Raw genomic sequence first — 19216 nt, forward strand, 5'->3', positions numbered from 1 at the left:
GCATTGCATACTCATCTAGCATGGCAACTAAATGATATGCCACGATCTTCTTCCCAAGCCCTTGTCTTGGCAACCAGTGTGTCAACAAAAGCTACATGGCCAAGAAAACCAATCAATAGGATATTTGTGAAAACTCATTTGTAAATATAACTCAGTTGTTCATTTGTGGATGCCTGCTGATCATATTACAGAAATCAGCAAGAGTTGCAAATGGGCTGGTTGGGTCGAGTTTGGATTGGGTTGAAAATGGGCGGATTAATATGGGTCAAGACTCATATTCAACCCGTTCAGAACAGGTTAAAAATGGACAGGGTTATCCGTTATGACCCGTGGACCCATTAATAATTAGTTTTTATTTTTAAATTTTTTGGAACTAATTTTTTTCTTTTTGAAAAGTCGCTGCTGCATGAGAACTAATTTTAGGTAACAAATTGTGATATTTTAAGATATTTTAAGATATCTATTATGAAGACCTATCAAAAGAATAAAGTTTGTTTTGCTTATTAGTTTTCTGATTTACAAAACACATTGTTTTCACATTTATAAAATTGAACTGTTCATTATATAACTGAATCTATAAACATAAACGCGAATATATTTTTCTTCCAAATTTGTTTATATAAATAATAAATAGTTACCAAACCTCCTAAGTATTATAATCAATCCACTTTACTAGTAGGACATGGATTAGTGATCAAAAGCTATATATATATATATATATATATATATATGCATGCATGTATCCTCATCAATCCGAGCCGTTCCATTAAGGCATTAAGCACAAAGTAAGTATGGAAACATACAATCAACCTCCTTCCACCGCCGTCGATGACCTGATCCAGGCCACTTCCACCTCCGCAGACCTGATCCAGGCCCCGTCAGCGGTCTCCACAGACCTGATCCAGGCTCCTTCCACCTTCGCCGACCTGATCCCGGTCCCTTCCGCCTCCGCTGACCTGATCCAGGCCCCGTCCGCCTCCGCAGACCACACACGGCTCTTCTTCCCCCGATCTCGAATCTCGGCGGCGTATCTCCCCCACGACCTTGACCGTACACCCCTGAAATGCACCTCCTTCGCCCTATTAAATTTGTCAAAAAAAATCTAATTTTTTAAATTATTTTTTAATTATTTTTATTTTAAAATTATTTTTTTCAAAAGGTTTAAAATTATTTTTTATTTTTAAAATTATTTTTTACTTATTTATTTTTTTTAGAAGAAATTTCTAGAGAGAAAAACTTAGAGAGGGGATTGATGAGAGACATGAGTTATAGAGATGTATGTTGTGTGTTTATTATGACCATATTCAATTTATCTTGACCTTTAAATTAAGTGATTAAAAATAACTTAACCCATCTTGACCCTCAAACCCATAACTATTAAAAGACGAGCGGATATGGACGAGTTGATGGTTCCTGATCCATTTTGTCACCCCTACATAAATGTAATATCTATCCAAATTTCGTATCATGTCAAAGACAATAATTTCAACATTCTGAAGGCCATAGACTAGAAGAAAATTAAAGGAGAGTGAGAGGAGAGAAGATCAAGCCATCACTCAAAGCCACATCATTCATAGATCATAAGATTGCTCTAGGACCCAGTAAATTTAAATATATGCATACTTCATTCTTAATTGGATATCAAGTTTGGCAACCAAAAAGAAATCTGAGCGACTGTTATGGCAATTGGTGATATTATTCTGCACATACCTGGAATTTTGTTGACTAAAATCCGGGCTTTTTCAGCACGTTGTTGACTAAAATCCGGGCTTTTGCAGCACGTTTCAGTTTTAAATGCGCACCACTGCTTGCGCTATGCTTTCATCCTGTTTCGACAGGGCAATATCAGTGACATACAGACGTGGTAACACCCTAATTGCTATTGTGAAATAATTAAGCTTAAAGCATTAAGAAAGGAAAAACAGCCCTAAATAACATGTTTGCGGCACAAAGGGTATATCATCGCCCATCAGGGCATGAAAACTTTATGGATTAATTGTGTTTTCTACATATGCGTAGATATAACGACCCTCACCATATCCAGACACAATATTATTCGCTTTTGGTTCCTCTGAACCAGAGACTTCCTAAGAGTCATCAATCCTGGTACTACTCTAGATTAAGCACGCTTAACTCTGAAATTTTGGTGGATTCACGGCCATCACGACTTTAAAACGCATTGTGTCATAAAAGGGTGTTGAATATAAATATAACACTTTCCCCATCCACACCGATGTGAAATTGTGCACTTGTAACTCACCTAGTGTCGTATCCTATTGGTCTCATCTGCACACACTCACACACACCCGCCCACACAATCACGTACCTTTTGGCTCCCAACATCCTCGTTGGCCACACTTCCGACTGGATTAAGCTTTAATACCATTTACGCAACCGGTAGTGCAACTGGAAGATGAGGAGATGGAGAAACACCTTAAGCTCATTTTTAGGTTTGTCAAGTTGATGCCGGTAATGTTTAAGGGTGGTCCTGACCTATGGTAATGTTTGATCATGTGGAGAAGCATTTACTGACTATAGGTGTACCAAATGATCATTTGAAGATCATCTTGGCTACTTATAATTTGTTTAAGGATGCGAAATTGTGGTGGAAGTCGGTTACCAATTGACATGATGTGGAAGTAATAGATTGGGACACTTACAAGGACTCATTTTATGACAAATATTTTCCGATGACCAAGATACGGGAGCTACGGATGGAGTTTGATTACCTCATTCGGGGTAGTATGACAGTGATAGAGTATGAGAACAAGTTTACCGCTCTCTGTAATGTCTCGAATTTTTTCGAATTTTTTTCAAATTTTTATTTTTATTTATTTTGTGTGCCACGCGAGTCCGAAGGGTCGTTTAGGTCATTTTCTTGAGCCAAGGGTTTTAGAAGTACATTCTATTTTTTTTTAAGCCAATTAGAGGTGATGGGATTAATTTTAGAATTTTTCGAAAGTCAAGACTATTTCAGGGCTCCGGGAACTTCTTCCGGTTTTGCCATTATCATTGAGGAGCATTGTGGTCTTTTCACACTTATATACCATATCTATTTCTATACCTAGAGGTAGCTATTTTGTGGGACAAGCATGACATTGTGATAGAAGAGGGAGGGCAATATGGTAAGCTTGCTTAAGGTTAGTAACCATAGGATGGTGAGAAGTGGCACAAGGAAGGCCACACAATCCTTTGCAAGACCAAACCCTCTTTCCTTTCTTCCTCCATTTCGGCCACTTCCTTTCTCTCTTTAGTTCTTCTTCCTCTCTCTATATCTATATACACTTACACACTTTTATGTTTCAAGCCTTAATTTGAAAGGTTTAGAGTAGGATTTGGAGGAAGACCAAGAAAAGAAAGTTGATGAGCTTGGAGAAAGCTATCTTTTGACACCAATCTTACTAGGGTTTGGAGGGATTTCGAAATTGGGCTTGGCTAAGGGCTTGCTTGGTTGCACCAAATTGAGATAGGAGTTGTTTAATGCTTCATACATTGCCTTCATTTGAGTATTGTTCTATGATCCCTCTTGAGTCTATTCTTGTGTACACTTTTGTGAATCAAAATGATGGCGTATTGAATCAATAAGAACATGTTAGTGGTTAGTGCAAATATGTGCTTCATTTCAGGATACCAATTTGTTGGGCTGCGGAAACGTACGAACACAAAAATCCAAAGAAAGCCAACAAAACATTCACATGCAAACACAAGATATACGTGATTCAGCCAAAATCGGCCTACGTCAATTGATGAGAAGAGATTACATTATGATTCGTAAAGATATTATAATAATAGAGTACCAATACCACGTACATGTCTTTTTACCATGTACCACTCCATAAGCTTATCTCCTTGCTAATAGTATCAGTTACGATTCTTTTTTTGTGGGATCATTTTCCCGCTATCCCAATCATGATTCCCCTACCCAGCCGATCGCTCTACCACTGAGCTACTGAGGAACTTTGTAAAGTCTCTATTTCTCGGTAATCAAAGCCCAAAGGGACAAATTCTACAGGATCAAACCTATAGGACTTAAGGAATGATGGAGTAAGCTGGATTTATTGTCATAATCTGCATTTTCCATATCACTGGCGTTTTTCCTACTCTACCAACCTGCATACTGCCTCTACCTATCAACTTTCTCATGAAATTACATCTTTCTCAATCTCATAAGTTTTAACCGAAAACTTAGGTATCTATTTATAGAGTTTCAAACCAAATTTCTTGTTGGACAATTATTACAATTTCTTAAAGGTCAAGACTTAACAAATAAAAAATTACTTAACAAAATATAACTCTAAAATAGAATCCTAATTAAAATAAGAATTTGAGACAAAATTTTTAACACATAATAAAGAGGTGTTTTCTGCACTTGACTTTTTATAATATTATACATGTATATTATAAGATACTTTTGTTACGAGGACAAAAGTATCTTATAATATAGAATCTATTAAAATATGTGTTTTCTGCGCTTGACCCTTTATAATGTTATATACTTCTAATATACTTTTGTTTTGAGGACAAAAGAATCTTACAATATGAAATCTAGTAAAATCTTTAAGAGCTAAAGAAAGTTTATAAATGTATAAAGTTACATAGCCTGCCTCAATATTTTACACTATTGAAGATCTAGAAATCTTTCGTCATTCGGATGAAATGATTAGCATGCCGTAACCAAATTAAGGTCTTTTACCAATGGCAATGAAGCTCGCGGGTAGTTCAAATTGCAAGGTTCTTTGTATCCCCTATTTTTTCAATCAGCTTCATGCCAGTATTGTCTCCTCCTTTCTAATACTTTATTTGGTAGGAAGAAGAAATTTAAATAGAAAGGACACAAATAGTATCATTTTCTCGATTTATTTGGTTGGATAAAAGAGAAGGGAATGAGATAAAATCTTACTTTGTTTATTAAGAGAGAAAGAAAGATAGATATTGGGTTAATCTAATAAGATATTGGGTTAATCTAATAATTACGAAGGATAGTATTATAATTTAAATTTTTCATAGAAGTCTTATTTTTCTTCCTTCCTCTCTTCTGTCTATATTTGGTAGAATGAAAATTTGTTAAGCAAGACAGATGACTCATCCATATACTTTTTTCCCTTTCCTTCTTGTCTCTTTTATACTTAAACGAAGAAAGTTTATTTCTTCCTTCCTATCTTCTCTCCACCCCTTTTCCTAATTTCCTTCCTACCAAATGAATCATAAATGTAATTGTAGCATTAGTCCAACAAATACAATTGAAAGCAATCTTAAAATTTAAGAAACAACGAAGTTGCAACAATTATGGAATGTTGACAAAAAACACACTTATATACCTACTTTGTTCCCATTTGAACCCCTTAACCATCTACATTGAAAAGTGAGAAAGTATTAGTTGAGAAAGTACCACTAGTATTAGAAGGTGAAAAAGTAGTAAGTATCACTAGACTACCAGCCTTAATTTTATTTTTATTTTTAATTTTTTTCAATGAAACTTCCTTTTATTGCACATGATAAAGTTGGAGAGGTGCTTGAATTTAGGAACTTCTCTTTAATGCTCCATTACGTTAGAGGGATGTAAAAATTGACGGAAGAGATAGGGGGTGGGTGGATGAGGAATCCTAGGGAAGAAAACGTATCTTCTAGTTTTTTATTTGGTTGAATGGAATGAATAATAGAAAGATTGGATGGGGTGATATATATATATATATATATATATATATATTTGGTTGGAAGGAAGAAAATGAAAGTTTTTATTTATTTTTACCAATATACCCTCACGGTATAAAATAATAGAAGGTAGAATTTTTTTTAAAAAAATGTTAAAAATTATAAATTGTATATTTGTAGGTAGTTATTCACACTCTCTCTCTCCTTCTTTCCTTCAAAATTGGACCGATAGAAAAATATGAAAAAAGGAGGGATGTGGCATCCCCGCTTCCTTTCTCTCAAACCAAATACAAAAAACTTCATCCTTCACTCCTTTCTTTATCTGCACTTGACCTTATATTTTTTTATTAGGCCAAAAGTTAGGCAAATATGTATATATATATATATATATATATATTTTTCAATTTGGAAACAAATGTCTATCTAGCAGTGACCAATACATTTTGAAGTTTTGTACATTTGATCAACCCCTTTTTTTTTTAATTCTTTCACAAATTTATCATTTTACTGATTTAAAGCGTAATTTGGCTGAATCATACAGCTAGCCCTTCATGAATGTATATCGGTATATATAATACATAAAAACATGTAAATGTTGGAATGTATATCGGTATATATAATACATAAAAACATGTAAATGTTGAATTGAAAGCCTCAACCTTTTATATCCAATGCATGGAGAATTTTCTTTGTAACATTGAATATATTGGAGGAAACTAATTGCTCTCTCTAATACATATGTAATAATCCTCTAACTTATTTTACCATTTAAATGGCGCATTTGGGAAAGTTGTTGCTTTCAATTGACTACCCTCTAGTTTGTTTTCTCTTCTCTTTTTTCCACCAGCCATATCTTCGACCAGACGATGACCACTAGAGCTATCATCTTCAAATTGCCTGTTTATCTAGAGACTTTATTTTGCTTTTTAAACATTTTTAGGTCGGTTTTAATCAAATAATCAACATGTTGAAATTAAGGAATATTACAACAATTAAATAGAAATTTAGGCATGATACCTGATTGATGATTAAATCACCTACTACTTTTAGATATTGGATAACATCTTTAAAGCATTTGACGACTTCTCTATAGCTAAGTTATCATTTCTATTATGGAAACTTAAGTAAGTTGGAAAATTACAATCAACGGTATATGATCATACTCCTAATTAAACCACGAAAGTACAACATAATTCATCAAGTATCGATAATTACATTGCAATCTTATTTTTTAAAAAGTAATGCATAGATAATTTTTATTATTTATATATAAAAATTTCCAACGTTTCATCCTTAGATTCTTGGATTGTTAGGATGTGAGAGTATTAATAAGTTCGAAATTGTCTCAATAAAGCACTTTCTATTACATATGCTACAACGTTTCTTTTAGCACTTGTGTAGGTATCATGCCAGACCCATGAAAATGTCTTGCACTTGAGTCATGCATGTATAAAATTTCTGGAAAAATAAAATAAAATATAAAAAAATAAAATAAAACAAAATTGTTGTGATTTAAACAGCCATCTGCGGGACATTTCTTTGCAAGGTAGTATATAAAATAAGGAAGCTATATAGGAGTATATAATAGATGGTATATATTTTAAAATTATGCATGTTACGTTGGCTTAGTAGGTTTATATATATCAATCAAAACTTTGCGCATTTCTCGCACGTTATACATGTAAGATATATTGTAGTATTTATAGGGTGAAGTTGCAAAAAAATGGAAGACACCTAAATAAATTAATATTAATAAAGGTAAACAATAGTAACAGAACCAGTGGGCCATTAGCCCAATGGTGTAACATATTGTCTCCAAAGAGGAGGGAGGGAATGGTGTAACATATTGTCTCCAAAGAGGAGGGAGGGAATGGTGTAACATATTGTCTCCAAAGAGGAGGGAGGGATCGAGCTATGGGCAAGGTCCGAGTGGGGATGACAATTTGTCTAGCGGGGACGGGTATTCGTCCCACCCCATCCCGTTTATAACGGTTTTGAGGAACCGTTTAACTTATTTGAACAGAGATAGTTTTTATTAATAAAAATCTACGCCTATTTGGGTACCCTTGAATTTTATGTTAAATTATTGATTGTCTATTTATTTATTTATTTTTTCAATAGTTATATAATTGTATTAGAGGGAAAAAAATAAAAAATGTGGAGAAATTATAAAACTAAACGGGATGGAGCAGATGCTCGCGGGAGTGAAAACGTTAAACAAGATGGGAATGGGGTGAAAAGGCCCCCTTTAGACGGTTTTGGACGGGAACAGACGAGAATTTCTAAACGATTGCGGGGTTGGGTACACCCCGTGACACTCGTCCAAAACTGTCCTCGTTGTCATCTCTAAGTGTGAGTGAATTTAAATAATATATATTTAGAGAGAGTAACAGAAAAATATAATTGCATAAAATTCTTACAATTATTTACTGGGCCCACACTTATTCTGCACTATTACACCAAATGGGCTTACAAAATTATTCTGCAGGTACCGTTGATATATGTACGCAACCAGGACAATAATATCTTCCTTCCAATACAGTCAAGAAACTTTAAGCAATCATAGATAGCTCGCCACCAACCCTAGCTATTCTAATACTTTACCTATTTCTCTAAATCTTCCCATCCATGGCCACTTATCCTTATTATAAAGAAGTAGATCACATATCAGCCTAAAACTTTATACAATGTCGGTGTACCTGCAATTGATAAACATGATACACTAGTAAGAATTCAACATTTGATCTTTTGAACATATATATAACACATGCTTTAAATTGTTTTTCACTTAAAAAAAATTAATGTTTTGTTATGTGACCAGTGTAGAATTGACTTCTATGATATTATGTACAACCCATGTTTTGATACGAGGTCACGGTTCAAAAAGGACTTACATTAACACTCCGTTTGTTTGAACGTAAAATATTTTTCAGAAAATATTTTTTTTTTATTTTTTGATGTTTGGTTATTGTAAAATATTTAAGAAGAAAAAAAATATTAAAATTTAACAAAAATAATTTATCCATAAATTTTCAGCAAGTTATTTTATATGCCCTGCCGGTGAACTCGACCTCAATCTTGATATTAACATTTGCCAAATACCGATAAAGTAAAAATAAAAAAATATTTTACTTGAAAAAAAAAAAAAAAATTCCAAGAAAAATATTTTACGTCGAAACAAACGGAGTGTTATAGAACTTATTTCTTATCAATTTATACTAAAAACGTTACAAAAGGACTTTACTCTAAGGTTTGACTTCTTTGAGTGCAAATAATTTTTTAAGAGTCATGCTTACGTGTGAAAACTCGAACTCTACCCGACTCGTGTGGAGGGAGAGCTTTGCAAGATGTCTCGAAAATTTAGTCAGGACAAAACCCCATATACCTGGATTATCTAAAAAAAATTATTTTTCAAACTAATTTCATCAAGCCTTCACATTTTTATGATTTTTCATTCTATTGATAATATCAGTATTATATTCTTTACATCCTTGCAAGACAATTGGTCTGAATGATCAAACAATTCATTACTAACAACCCACTTAAATTAAATTAGAGCCTTATGACATGCAGAAGCTAGCCCTAATTAATAAACACTTAGGCATAAATAATTTTGAACATAATTCAGTGTTTGAAGTTGTTGGATGAGATGGGGTTATTTGGACATAAGTTGACCAATAAATAAAAAGTGAATCTAAAAATTTTATAATTGATTATAGCTTCGAAGCTAGACTTCTATAGTTCTATAAAATGATAAGTCCACTTTTGTTCAGAGTGAAATATTGCTTAAATAAAAAACAGTAGGTAGAGAAAAGAAATCGAATCTTGACCTAATCTACTACCTTCACAGTACCATAATTTCACATGAGCTTAGAATTCTCAGAAAAACCACTGTCATGTGTTATTCATCTAAAACATTAATGTCATACGTACTGGGCCGGACCTAAAAAATAAGGTGAGAAGTGGCAACAATATATATGGATTGTTCCAGCATATATGTATTGTTCAAAATATAATGTAAATTAAGACATGTTAGTTATAACGGACCATATAATATGTTCGAAATTAAATTTGACCTTTTTTGATTTATTGAAGTTCTCTTTTGACACAAGGGTTGGTATGTTCAGTGGCATGTGGTAAACCTAAAGTCTTGCCCAAAGGCCCCAAGCATATGGCATGCAACTCCAAGCAACTTCCCTGCAAAAACATTTTAGCTATATTTTAGTACCCCACCCATACTTTTGGAATATAAATTCAATAGAAAGCAACTTCTAACTTCAAAATGGTTCATGAAAGCAACTTTCCTCCAATAAAATAAGTCCAAATAAATGCATGAATCAATCATTGTAGAATTAACATCCCGAGTAGCGATCGAAGGAGCCACGCCCAAACTCATTAAATTGGTGATGTGACGGACCATACGACCATACGTTTACCATAGGACTCAAAAACTTAAACTATTAGGTGGTATTGTCTAACCATCCTTATAAGTAAAACAACAACGAAACTAATCAGTCGCGTACGTATTAGTAAACTTCCTAGCATGTTCGAATACGGCCTCATCTGGTAGATTGATTTGTGAGATTGGATGCTTAATTTTCAGAGATGTTAATATAACAGAAATGTAATTTTAAATCGAAGTTGTTAACACAACTTGGGACACCAACTCAATGGTTTGGATCTAATATAGACTGGGTCCATAGCATATTCTTGTGTCTCTGTAACCATAAATTAATGCTTCTCTATTAATTACATTTAATTATATATGAATGATAAAATAATGAGAACGAAAACAAAACAGATCACACACACACACACACAATAGGTATTGTTTATTTGGTTGAGAGTAAGAGTAGAGTCGGTCAAGATTCCAGAAACAAAGCCATATTCTGCTTGTAGTGGACTCTATGTATTGTCTCATGTTTTTGACATTTTATATTATAGTAGTTAGTGACTTAAAATCTAAACTACTATACATGATATGGACAATGAACTGCCAAATTCAATGGGTAAATTCTTTTTTATGATATTCTTGCTCTTACACAAGACCAAAGTATAATCTTTTCCTCCTAAAAGGAAAAAGAAAAAAAGTGTCTATGATAGATATAGAATAGAAAATTTGCAATGGATTAGGTATTTGGTATTTTACTTTATGAACTTTTATGCCTTTTGTACTTCGCATAACACGCTTTCATCATATCTACATGCTTCTAGTCTTCAATAGCGAATTGAAGTGATACATTACTATTCTACACTCAAGTTTTAACCCAAAGTATACATGAGGAGTGAAAAAATTTCCTCCCATTAATAGTAGATTCTCTGCTCCGTTCAGTTTAAGTAGCATCTTACAAAAAAAAAGTTGAGATGTCATCAACAAAACACTACTTGATTAATATCATATAGAATTTTCATCTTTTAACTTGTACGTACAACATGTTCTTAGTAAGACCCGAAACTCTCAACTTTTCTTTTAAAAATCATACCTTTAAAAAATCTAGTTGTCACCCTATTGAATTTTCAAGATCCCAATATAATTATTTTGTCAAGAAAATATATATATATATATATATATATATATATATATATATATATATATATAATTGAGTTGTTAATTATTATATCTTTTTTTATTTTTTTTATTTTTCCAAAATGATTGACATATGAATTACAATATCTACATATTTTATTGCCCTTTTCTTTACCAATTTTAAACAAAAAAGCAAAACCTTCAAACCTCAAACTTTACATTTGAGAACTAAACTATGACCCGCCAAATGTCAATACTTTCACAAAAGGACCACTTTACCCTCCCTCTATATGTCTGACTCACCGACAGACTCCCACTCCTAACTTTATCACCACCTCATCACCGGAAGTATCTGAATAGCCGCCGAAAACACCCACAATCCATCCACGGCCAATAAACCCGACCCACCCAAAACCCACATCCCAAAAACTAACCAATAAACAACCAAACTAAATCAAGTCAAGCCAACAACTTACCTCTCCTCGGCTTCGCCACAGCTGCAACGTAACTAACAACTTTCCTTTCCAGCTCTGGCTTCTCCTCCGCCGGGAACAACACTCCGTCAATGCCCTGAACCGATATCCGACCGTCCGTATATATATCCGGGTCGAATAAATAAGCCGACCCGTCACCAGAGCCGAATTTCACCGACCCATCAGCCTCCTGAGCCACCACCTTGTGAGGCAATCGGAGGGTACCATACCGGACCTTCCCGAACCTCCTCACCGCATTGTACATACTCTCCTCCGTCTGATACTCCGGTATGATGTGATAATACATTATCTGCTCCGGCGAACCCGGTTCACTGAGCCGGTCCGTGGTCAGCTTAGCCATCGCTTCGTCGTTCGGAGCTAACACCGTCAGCACATACCCCTCCGACACCAGCCTTCCCATTTCGGTCCCCAAGTTCGTCAAATTTACCAAAATGTCCGCCATCTCATTGTAGCCACCGTAGTGTACTAGGGTCTGTATGAAGTCCTTGACCTGGCTCTCGCCGTCGAAGTGGTGGTGGGGCCCACCCGGTCCAGGTGCCGGCGCCGGCGCCAGTGAAGGACCCGGAGCCATGGCCGAGAATATAGGCAGAACCGGCGGTGAACCGGCCGGAACAGGTGGTGCAGGTTTTTTCAGCCGGTTCGTCCTCGGATCAACCTGCGGCGCTGCCTCCGGTTTAACGGCGGAGATCGATCGCAAACTCCGTCTCCGGTTGAAACTATCTTGTACTGATTTGGGTATTAACAGCCGTTCGATTCCGTGAATTATTCCATCTTGACGGACCACATCGTCGGGTCGGACCACCCTCGCAGTACCGACGAATTTGTGCTCCGAATCTTCACTGAGTCCGACTGTCTGTTGAGCGAGGGTGACGTGCTGAGTCGACTCGGAAAGCGAGTTGACCCACTCGCTTGAATGAATCATTTTGGGGACGATGTGGTGGAGCAAGAGGGTCTGGAGGGACCTGAGATTGCCCGGTTCGAGGAGGAACCTCTTGAACTCGGGGTCGAGGTCGCGTTCGAGTGCTTCGTTATTTGGCGCGAAGATGGTGATGTTGTGTTGACTCACTGATTCCTCTAGAGTCTGCAACAAGAGAGCCTTCTCGACGAGTTCGGCGAGCTCGGTGTAATGGGAGTCGAGTAAGGCGACGAGGACCGAGTTGGAGCTGATTTGGGCGTGGTTGTGACTAGGGTTTTCCGGCAATACAGTACTGAGTCGACTCGTAAAGCAGAGGTAGAGTAAGGTGAAATAACAGTGAGAGTTGTTCGCGGCCATTGAAGATATAATCAAAGTTTTATTTGTGATGTTGTGTTGAAGAGGGAGAGAAGAAACCTTGAGCTTTTTATACGCGTGGAAAGCAGGTTCGCGCTTAGTTTTTCTCTCCCTACTTTCTCTCTCTGGAATATTTGGGTGTGAGAGTGTTGTCGTTCTGTTAGTGTTGTTTTTTCTATAATTGCACTGGATTAGTTGGCGAAATAGAAAACTAGGTGGGTTTCTTGGCAATGATTTAATGAAAACGACGTCGGTTTCTAGTTGTGATAAGAAAGGGAAGCAAGATTTGTGCGAGTGTTAGAAGTTAATATACAGATGAGGAAATTGCACTGGTTCGAAGTTTCTTGGAAACTCTCGGATTTTGCTGGGCATATTTAGTTATAAGAATATATATATATATATTTTTTAATTTGAGTAATACTAATAAGAAAGTCTACCATCACGGAGCCCAAAAAGAAAAAAAATAAAATAAAAAAAATAAAATCCTTCCTCCATTAAGTCACATAAAGCAGGGGTGAAGCGGAAATAAATAAAAAAATAATAAAATTAAGTCTTACATAGAAAGACGGGAGGCGCCGCTGAAAAAAATGATATGACACAGGTCCTTCACAATAAAATTCTTACTAAATATTCTCTTTTCGAGGAATTTATTATTCGTAAAGGTTTTGTTCCACTTTTTATAATTTTAATGAGTCCTGTTATTTAGCACGATAAATAAAAAGTTACTACTTTATTGAGTCTATATGACTATTTATGTGTCAAATATAATGAGACCCAACTTAAAATATAAAGTAATTGACTATTTGAAAGTTGTAATCTTTTTTATAAATTTATCTTAATTCAGTATTTTTGGTGATCATTAAAGTTTCAATCACTATACATATGAATACTCGTTTTATATTTCAAATTGCATCTATGTAGGGACGGACCATTAAGATACTTCATATTATGTTTTTGATCATTAATATCCATCTATTATTTTGATAGGCCTTTGTTAATCGCTATAATGATTAAAGTTAATGATTTATCTAACTCCCACAAACAAAAACAAGAAAAAAAAATTTTAAAAAACAAAATTGCAAAAGTAAGAAAAAATTATAAAACATTACCGTTTTTATTCTATATGTTCAAATCAAATTATTAAATTTGAATACCATAAAACTTATTGTGAAAAAGAAAAAAGAAAAAAAAGAAGAAAGAAGATGATATGGCTATGGAAAATTACAAAAGATAAAGAAAAGGGAAATGGAGAATTTTATGAAAACAAATAAGAGTAGTAATGATACCTATTTAAGTTAAAATTTTGAATAGCTATGTCATATTTTTTATGTCCATCGATTTTAAGTTAGGTATTAAAGTCGTTAATAATATCATTTTCCAATTTCAATACATTTCCTAATCTAATGGTTATTACTTTCTCATTCCAAAATAAATGTCAATATTTTAGGGGTCATTTGGATCACGATATGTTTTATACATTATGGTTCGGTATGATACCAAAACATGTGTTTTGGTATTGGAGTGTTTTTAGTAGAAATCGGAACCATGTTTGATAACGACTGGTAATGTCATGCGTTTTAAGGAATCCAAAAACAAAACACGTTTGGAAGTTTTTTTTGTTGTCAAAAATTCTAAATCAATAACAAGATACCTGTTTGGTAAAGACTGTTTTATTTTTATTTTGAATAATTAAACATATATTAATATAATTATAAGTTTATATGTGATAATCTATTTTTTTTTATGATTTGAGATAATTTGTTAAAAAAAAAAAAAAATTCTCCATTAAGAGTTGGTAAAAAAAATTATGAATAAATTTACATGTATAAATAAGATCATGTGAGATAAATATGAGGCACAAACATGATTAGTGGCAACCAAATTACAATTTTAATTTTGTAATAATCTTTCAATGAGAGAAGATCTTTGCATTCCATTTATTTTTTTCTTTTGACTTGCATTTCATTCCTTCCAAGTGTAGGAATGAAAATTGTGGTTTTCATTTGTAGTGGTCATTATTCGCCAAAGACCAAACTGCATGTGACTTGTGAATTTCCTCCACTCTTTGTAAAAGTAATCTCTTCTTATAAAATGTTTTAACTTTTAAAACTGAAGATTAAAAAAGTTCTTGTAATAGTTTTTCACATTCACATCCTCATTCTTGGGCAAATACACACAAATGGACATTAAATCAAGAATGAATATCCGTCCAAAGCAAGATTTATGATATGTACAAACTAGAATAACTTCCAATAGGGATGCAAGAAAAACATGAATTATATACAGAATCATTGCTAGGACTAGAACCTAATTTTTCAATACACATGTAATAACAAGCCAATTACAAGAAGATTAATGAAACCAAAACATGTTTATAATTTAACAATCTTGCTCATACTATCATATTCGATTAAGAAAGATTATGGTTGTATTCATATGAACAACACATAACAGTTGCTTGCAGAAGAAAATAAGAGATGGATGAAAGTAAACTTTAATTTGTTATATAGCAACTGTCAAAAACAATTATGTTTCACTTCATCACTACAAATCACAAATAAACAGGTGAAATTAGACTAATCAGTTTACCAAAAGGATGAGGACAGAAATAACCAATGTAGTTCATACTGCGGAGTCATAACTCACATAATTGACTATACAAATGAGTTGAACAGAATTAATAGTGACATTACGTACTAACTGTAATATTTATGATTTTTCCTTTTTTCCATTTTATGGAATTTTTCTGATTTTGAGGGTATTTTCGTCTTTTCTCGTTTTGCATGCTAGACACCGTGGGGTGTGCTGGGTGTATCTGAGATGTTGGGTGGGACATTTCTCTAGGTTCAGGACTCTTGGAAATGCACCGGATGTCATTTCGGCATTTTTTTATTTTTCGGGCCGGAAGGTCTCACGTGGGACCTGCTATCGGAATTGTTGTGCACGGTAGCCATGTCACGGGTTTCATGCATAATTTTTATTGTGTATAATTTCATTGTTGTAAGTTTAATTGTGTGGTTGAAAGGTAGTTAGTGCATGTATATGAATTTTGCTTTGTAAAGTTAAAGTTAAAAGATTTTTTTTAGTGGAGGGACCCATCACTATTGTTTTTAATGTCCTTAAGGCCATTACACCTTCACACCATCACCATTTTCTCTCTCACTCCCGGCAGCTCTCTCTCCCTCTTCTTTTTTTTTTTTTTCTTTTTCATTTCAATCAAGTTTTCAAGGCTTGATCTTTACCTCACCTTTGGGAATTTGATGGTGCTACCTTAGGCAATGTTGGAGAGCTCGTCGATGCCGTCGTTTTGATTGGAACCAAGCACCATTTGGCCACCCTTAGAGATTTCGAAATTGGGGCTTGGAATTGGGGCTTTTGCATCTATTGAGGTAGGGGTGTTCTAATCCACACATTATTTGGTTTTAGTGAATTTTCTTTTCCTCATTTGCTTCTAAGTATATTTAATTTGATTATTAGCTTATGGTATTTTAGAGTTCCATCTGATAATATGGTTTATATGAATATTTGTTTCAAATACTTGCTGCTTGAGTTGATGTGATAAAATATATGTGCAATTTATGACATAATATGTGCTAAATGTCAAATTGTCTAATTAAAGCATGATGTAATTGTTTGTTGTTGGGAATTGGTAGCTTATATGAAATTCCATTATTGATTTGACATTTGGAAGAATGAAACATTCATTGGGAAGGAAAAAAGGGAAAGCGTTTTGAAGGCAAATGTAATTGTTTTGAAAAAAATGGTTTTTGAAAGGTATTTTATGAAAACCAGACGCCTAGGAGGTGCCTAATGGTCCGTGATATTAATGTGATCTAGAGAGAAGTTGAGCTACCTAGGCTCAAACGACACCTTAGAGGTGCCATGTGGTCGGGGATTGTTAGCCAACCATTTCCTCGTGACGCCATAGAGGTGCTATGGTCGGGTTGCATTAACGGTTTGGAACGATGAAACGAAATTGTTTTGGGAACTGGGGAGAGACATTACATGACATTGCATCCTTTAGCATGATATGTTTTATTTGTGACTTGGGTTATTGCTATTGATATTATGGTTGTATTTTCCCCGGAATTTGGCATGATCTTGTCTATTTTTTTTTTTTTTTTTTTCCCATTTATTGCTTGATTCACGAGGTCACAAGAGATATGTCTTAGACATTTTTTACTGAGCTTATGCTCACTCCTTTATTATTAACATTTTTCAGGTTCGGGAAACGAAGTGGCGAACGATAACCCACCATAATTCTAGATGAGATTGGGACTTTTGATTTGTTGTATTTTGTATATGGGGTCTAGTCCTTTTGTAAAACTTTAAATGTAACTTGTAGGAAGTTGTAAATTATGGACTCCTATAAACTTTAGTTTTTGCTTCGTGACTTGTAATACAATTACCTTGTTCATGGCTATTGAATTATGTGATGGATCAAATAAAATGTTGTAAATGGAGGAAATCCCTTATACGTATGTGATTACAGTGTTCAAATGAATGTTATGATGTTATATTCAATGTTTATACATACATTGGGACAGGATTCATTCAGTTTTAAGGTTCCATGGCTAGTCTAAAACATATTTTCAAGTTTAAAGTAGTTCAGTACCATTTTTCAGTTCGTAGGGCCATTTCGACCGACCGAAATGGGTGTTTCAGTCGACCGAAACTTCCAGTAGCTTCATTTACTATTTTGGAGCACAACCGGCCGACCAAAGTAGCTAATTCGGTCGACCGGTACATAAGCTACTTAGGTCGACCAAAGCTCCATTTCGGTCGATCGGTTTGGCTGCCATTTGTGCATCTTGCCTCCTCTTCTTGGTTTAGTTAATCCTGAATATTGGCGGAATGCTTAGAACCTTCTCGAAGTATATTTGGGATGTAAGAATGATGTAATAACACTGGACTTGATGGCATTGACTTAAGTAACCTCAGGTTCGGGTAAGGACCGAATAACGGTTCGGACATACGGGTTCGGGTCGTTACACTAACAAGAGAGATACATAATAATGGTAACCCTTTTAATTCAAAGCCCCATATGAGATGATCCATGTGTATGTTATGCTACTGCTGCTCCATCTATATTCCTCAATCCTCCTGTTTGGGCATTCTTACTCTACCAAGCTTCTGTTGATCCATCACTACTACTTTAGAACCTATCAAAACATACACACATCAATCCTCACTCCTTAGCTACTACACCAATTTCCCATTTCAAAAGGAAACCCACAATACGTTGCACAAATATTTCAACAATAGGAGAGGCTTCTTCAAGCCTTAATCAGAGTTAACAACATCAAACATACACACACACACACACACATGTGTGTGTATATATATATATATATATATATATATATATATATATAAGCACAACACAAACACAAACACAAACACACACACACACACACTCACAGAATTACCATTAATGAGTTTTAAGGTAGCAAATTGGATATAGGCAAACACACAAATTAAACCACATAGAAAACAAACAAGAAGCTAAACAAGAATTTGCATTAGAAAGTAAAGAGAGTGCCAGTGACCAAACTGCTAACCCAGTCAAGAATTTCAAAACAAAAGGGGAAAAAAGAAGAAAGTAAAAAAAAAAAAAATAATAATAAACATAGCATAACATTAAAACAGAACAGGAACAATAAATCATATGAGTGACACACAATTATATCACAAATTAAACTTGAAATAGAGCCCCCAAATTAAACAAGCACAAACCAATGCTTTTGCACAGAAATACCTTCGATTTGTGGTCGCAAGCAGAGAACTAAGGTTTTAGAGTTTCAGATTCGCGTTATATAAGTAGAGAACAGACAGAAACGAGAGGAAAACCAATGGATTTGCAGAGAAAATCTTTCATCCGTGGTCATGAGCCAGGAACTAAGGTTTCAGATTTGAATCACACAAGCTAAGAATAGAGAGAAACGATAGGAAAGCCGAGCCTGAGATAAAAATAGTCGGGTTTTTGAAAGATTTGCAGACAAAAATGATTGATCTGTGGTCTACCAACCACGATCTGTGAAAATAGAGAGAAATGAGAGGCGCAAATGAAATCGCCTCAATCTAGTTGCAAAAAGAAAGAGAATGTGATGTTTTTTATTTTTCCCCCTTTTTTTATTTTTATTTTTTGGAAGGTATTTTTGTCTTTTTTTCGTTTTACGTGCCGGACACTGTGGGGTGTGCCAGTTGTGTCTAAGAGTTGGTCGGGGCATTCCATCGAGTTCAGATTTTTTGGAAATGTATCGATGGCCATTT

At 34.7% G+C, this 19216-nt stretch overlaps 1 protein-coding gene across 2 annotated transcripts; it reads right to left on the bottom strand.

Annotated features, from left to right (window-relative positions):
* Positions 1-8028: 8028 nt before the first annotated feature.
* On the bottom strand, positions 8029-13527 carry LOC132311769 (fasciclin-like arabinogalactan protein 17). 2 transcript variants are annotated; one of them, XM_059809857.1, is made up of 3 exons: positions 11656-13524; positions 9729-9849; positions 8029-8351 (listed from the first exon to the last, which is right to left on the bottom strand). In XM_059809857.1, the coding sequence occupies exons 1-2, from the start codon at positions 12944-12946 to the stop codon at positions 9776-9778; spliced, it is 1365 nt and encodes a 454-aa protein (XP_059665840.1). In that variant the 5' UTR covers positions 12947-13524; the 3' UTR covers positions 8029-8351; positions 9729-9775. The 2 variants fall into 2 exon arrangements, with proteins under 2 accessions (XP_059665840.1, XP_059665841.1); XM_059809858.1 differs by lacking the exon at positions 9729-9849 and having other exon boundaries at positions 11656-13527.
* Positions 13528-19216: the final 5689 nt, after the last annotated feature.

The sequence above is a fragment of the Cornus florida genome, unplaced genomic scaffold (genome assembly GCF_030987335.1).
Source record: "Cornus florida cultivar Cherokee Brave unplaced genomic scaffold, ASM3098733v1 CherokeeBrave_3.0.0_Hap2_Chr06, whole genome shotgun sequence".
NCBI lineage: Eukaryota > Viridiplantae > Streptophyta > Magnoliopsida > Cornales > Cornaceae > Cornus > Cornus florida.

Coding starts and splice junctions, on each gene's coding strand:
- LOC132311769 (XM_059809857.1), bottom strand. CDS start 12,946: ATGGCCGCGAACAACTCTCACTGTTATTTCACCTTACTCTACCTCTGC. Junction 9,850..11,655: donor TGTGGCGAAGCCGAGGAGAG/GTAAGTTGTTGG, acceptor ATGTTTTTGCAG/GGAAGTTGCTTGGAGTTGCA.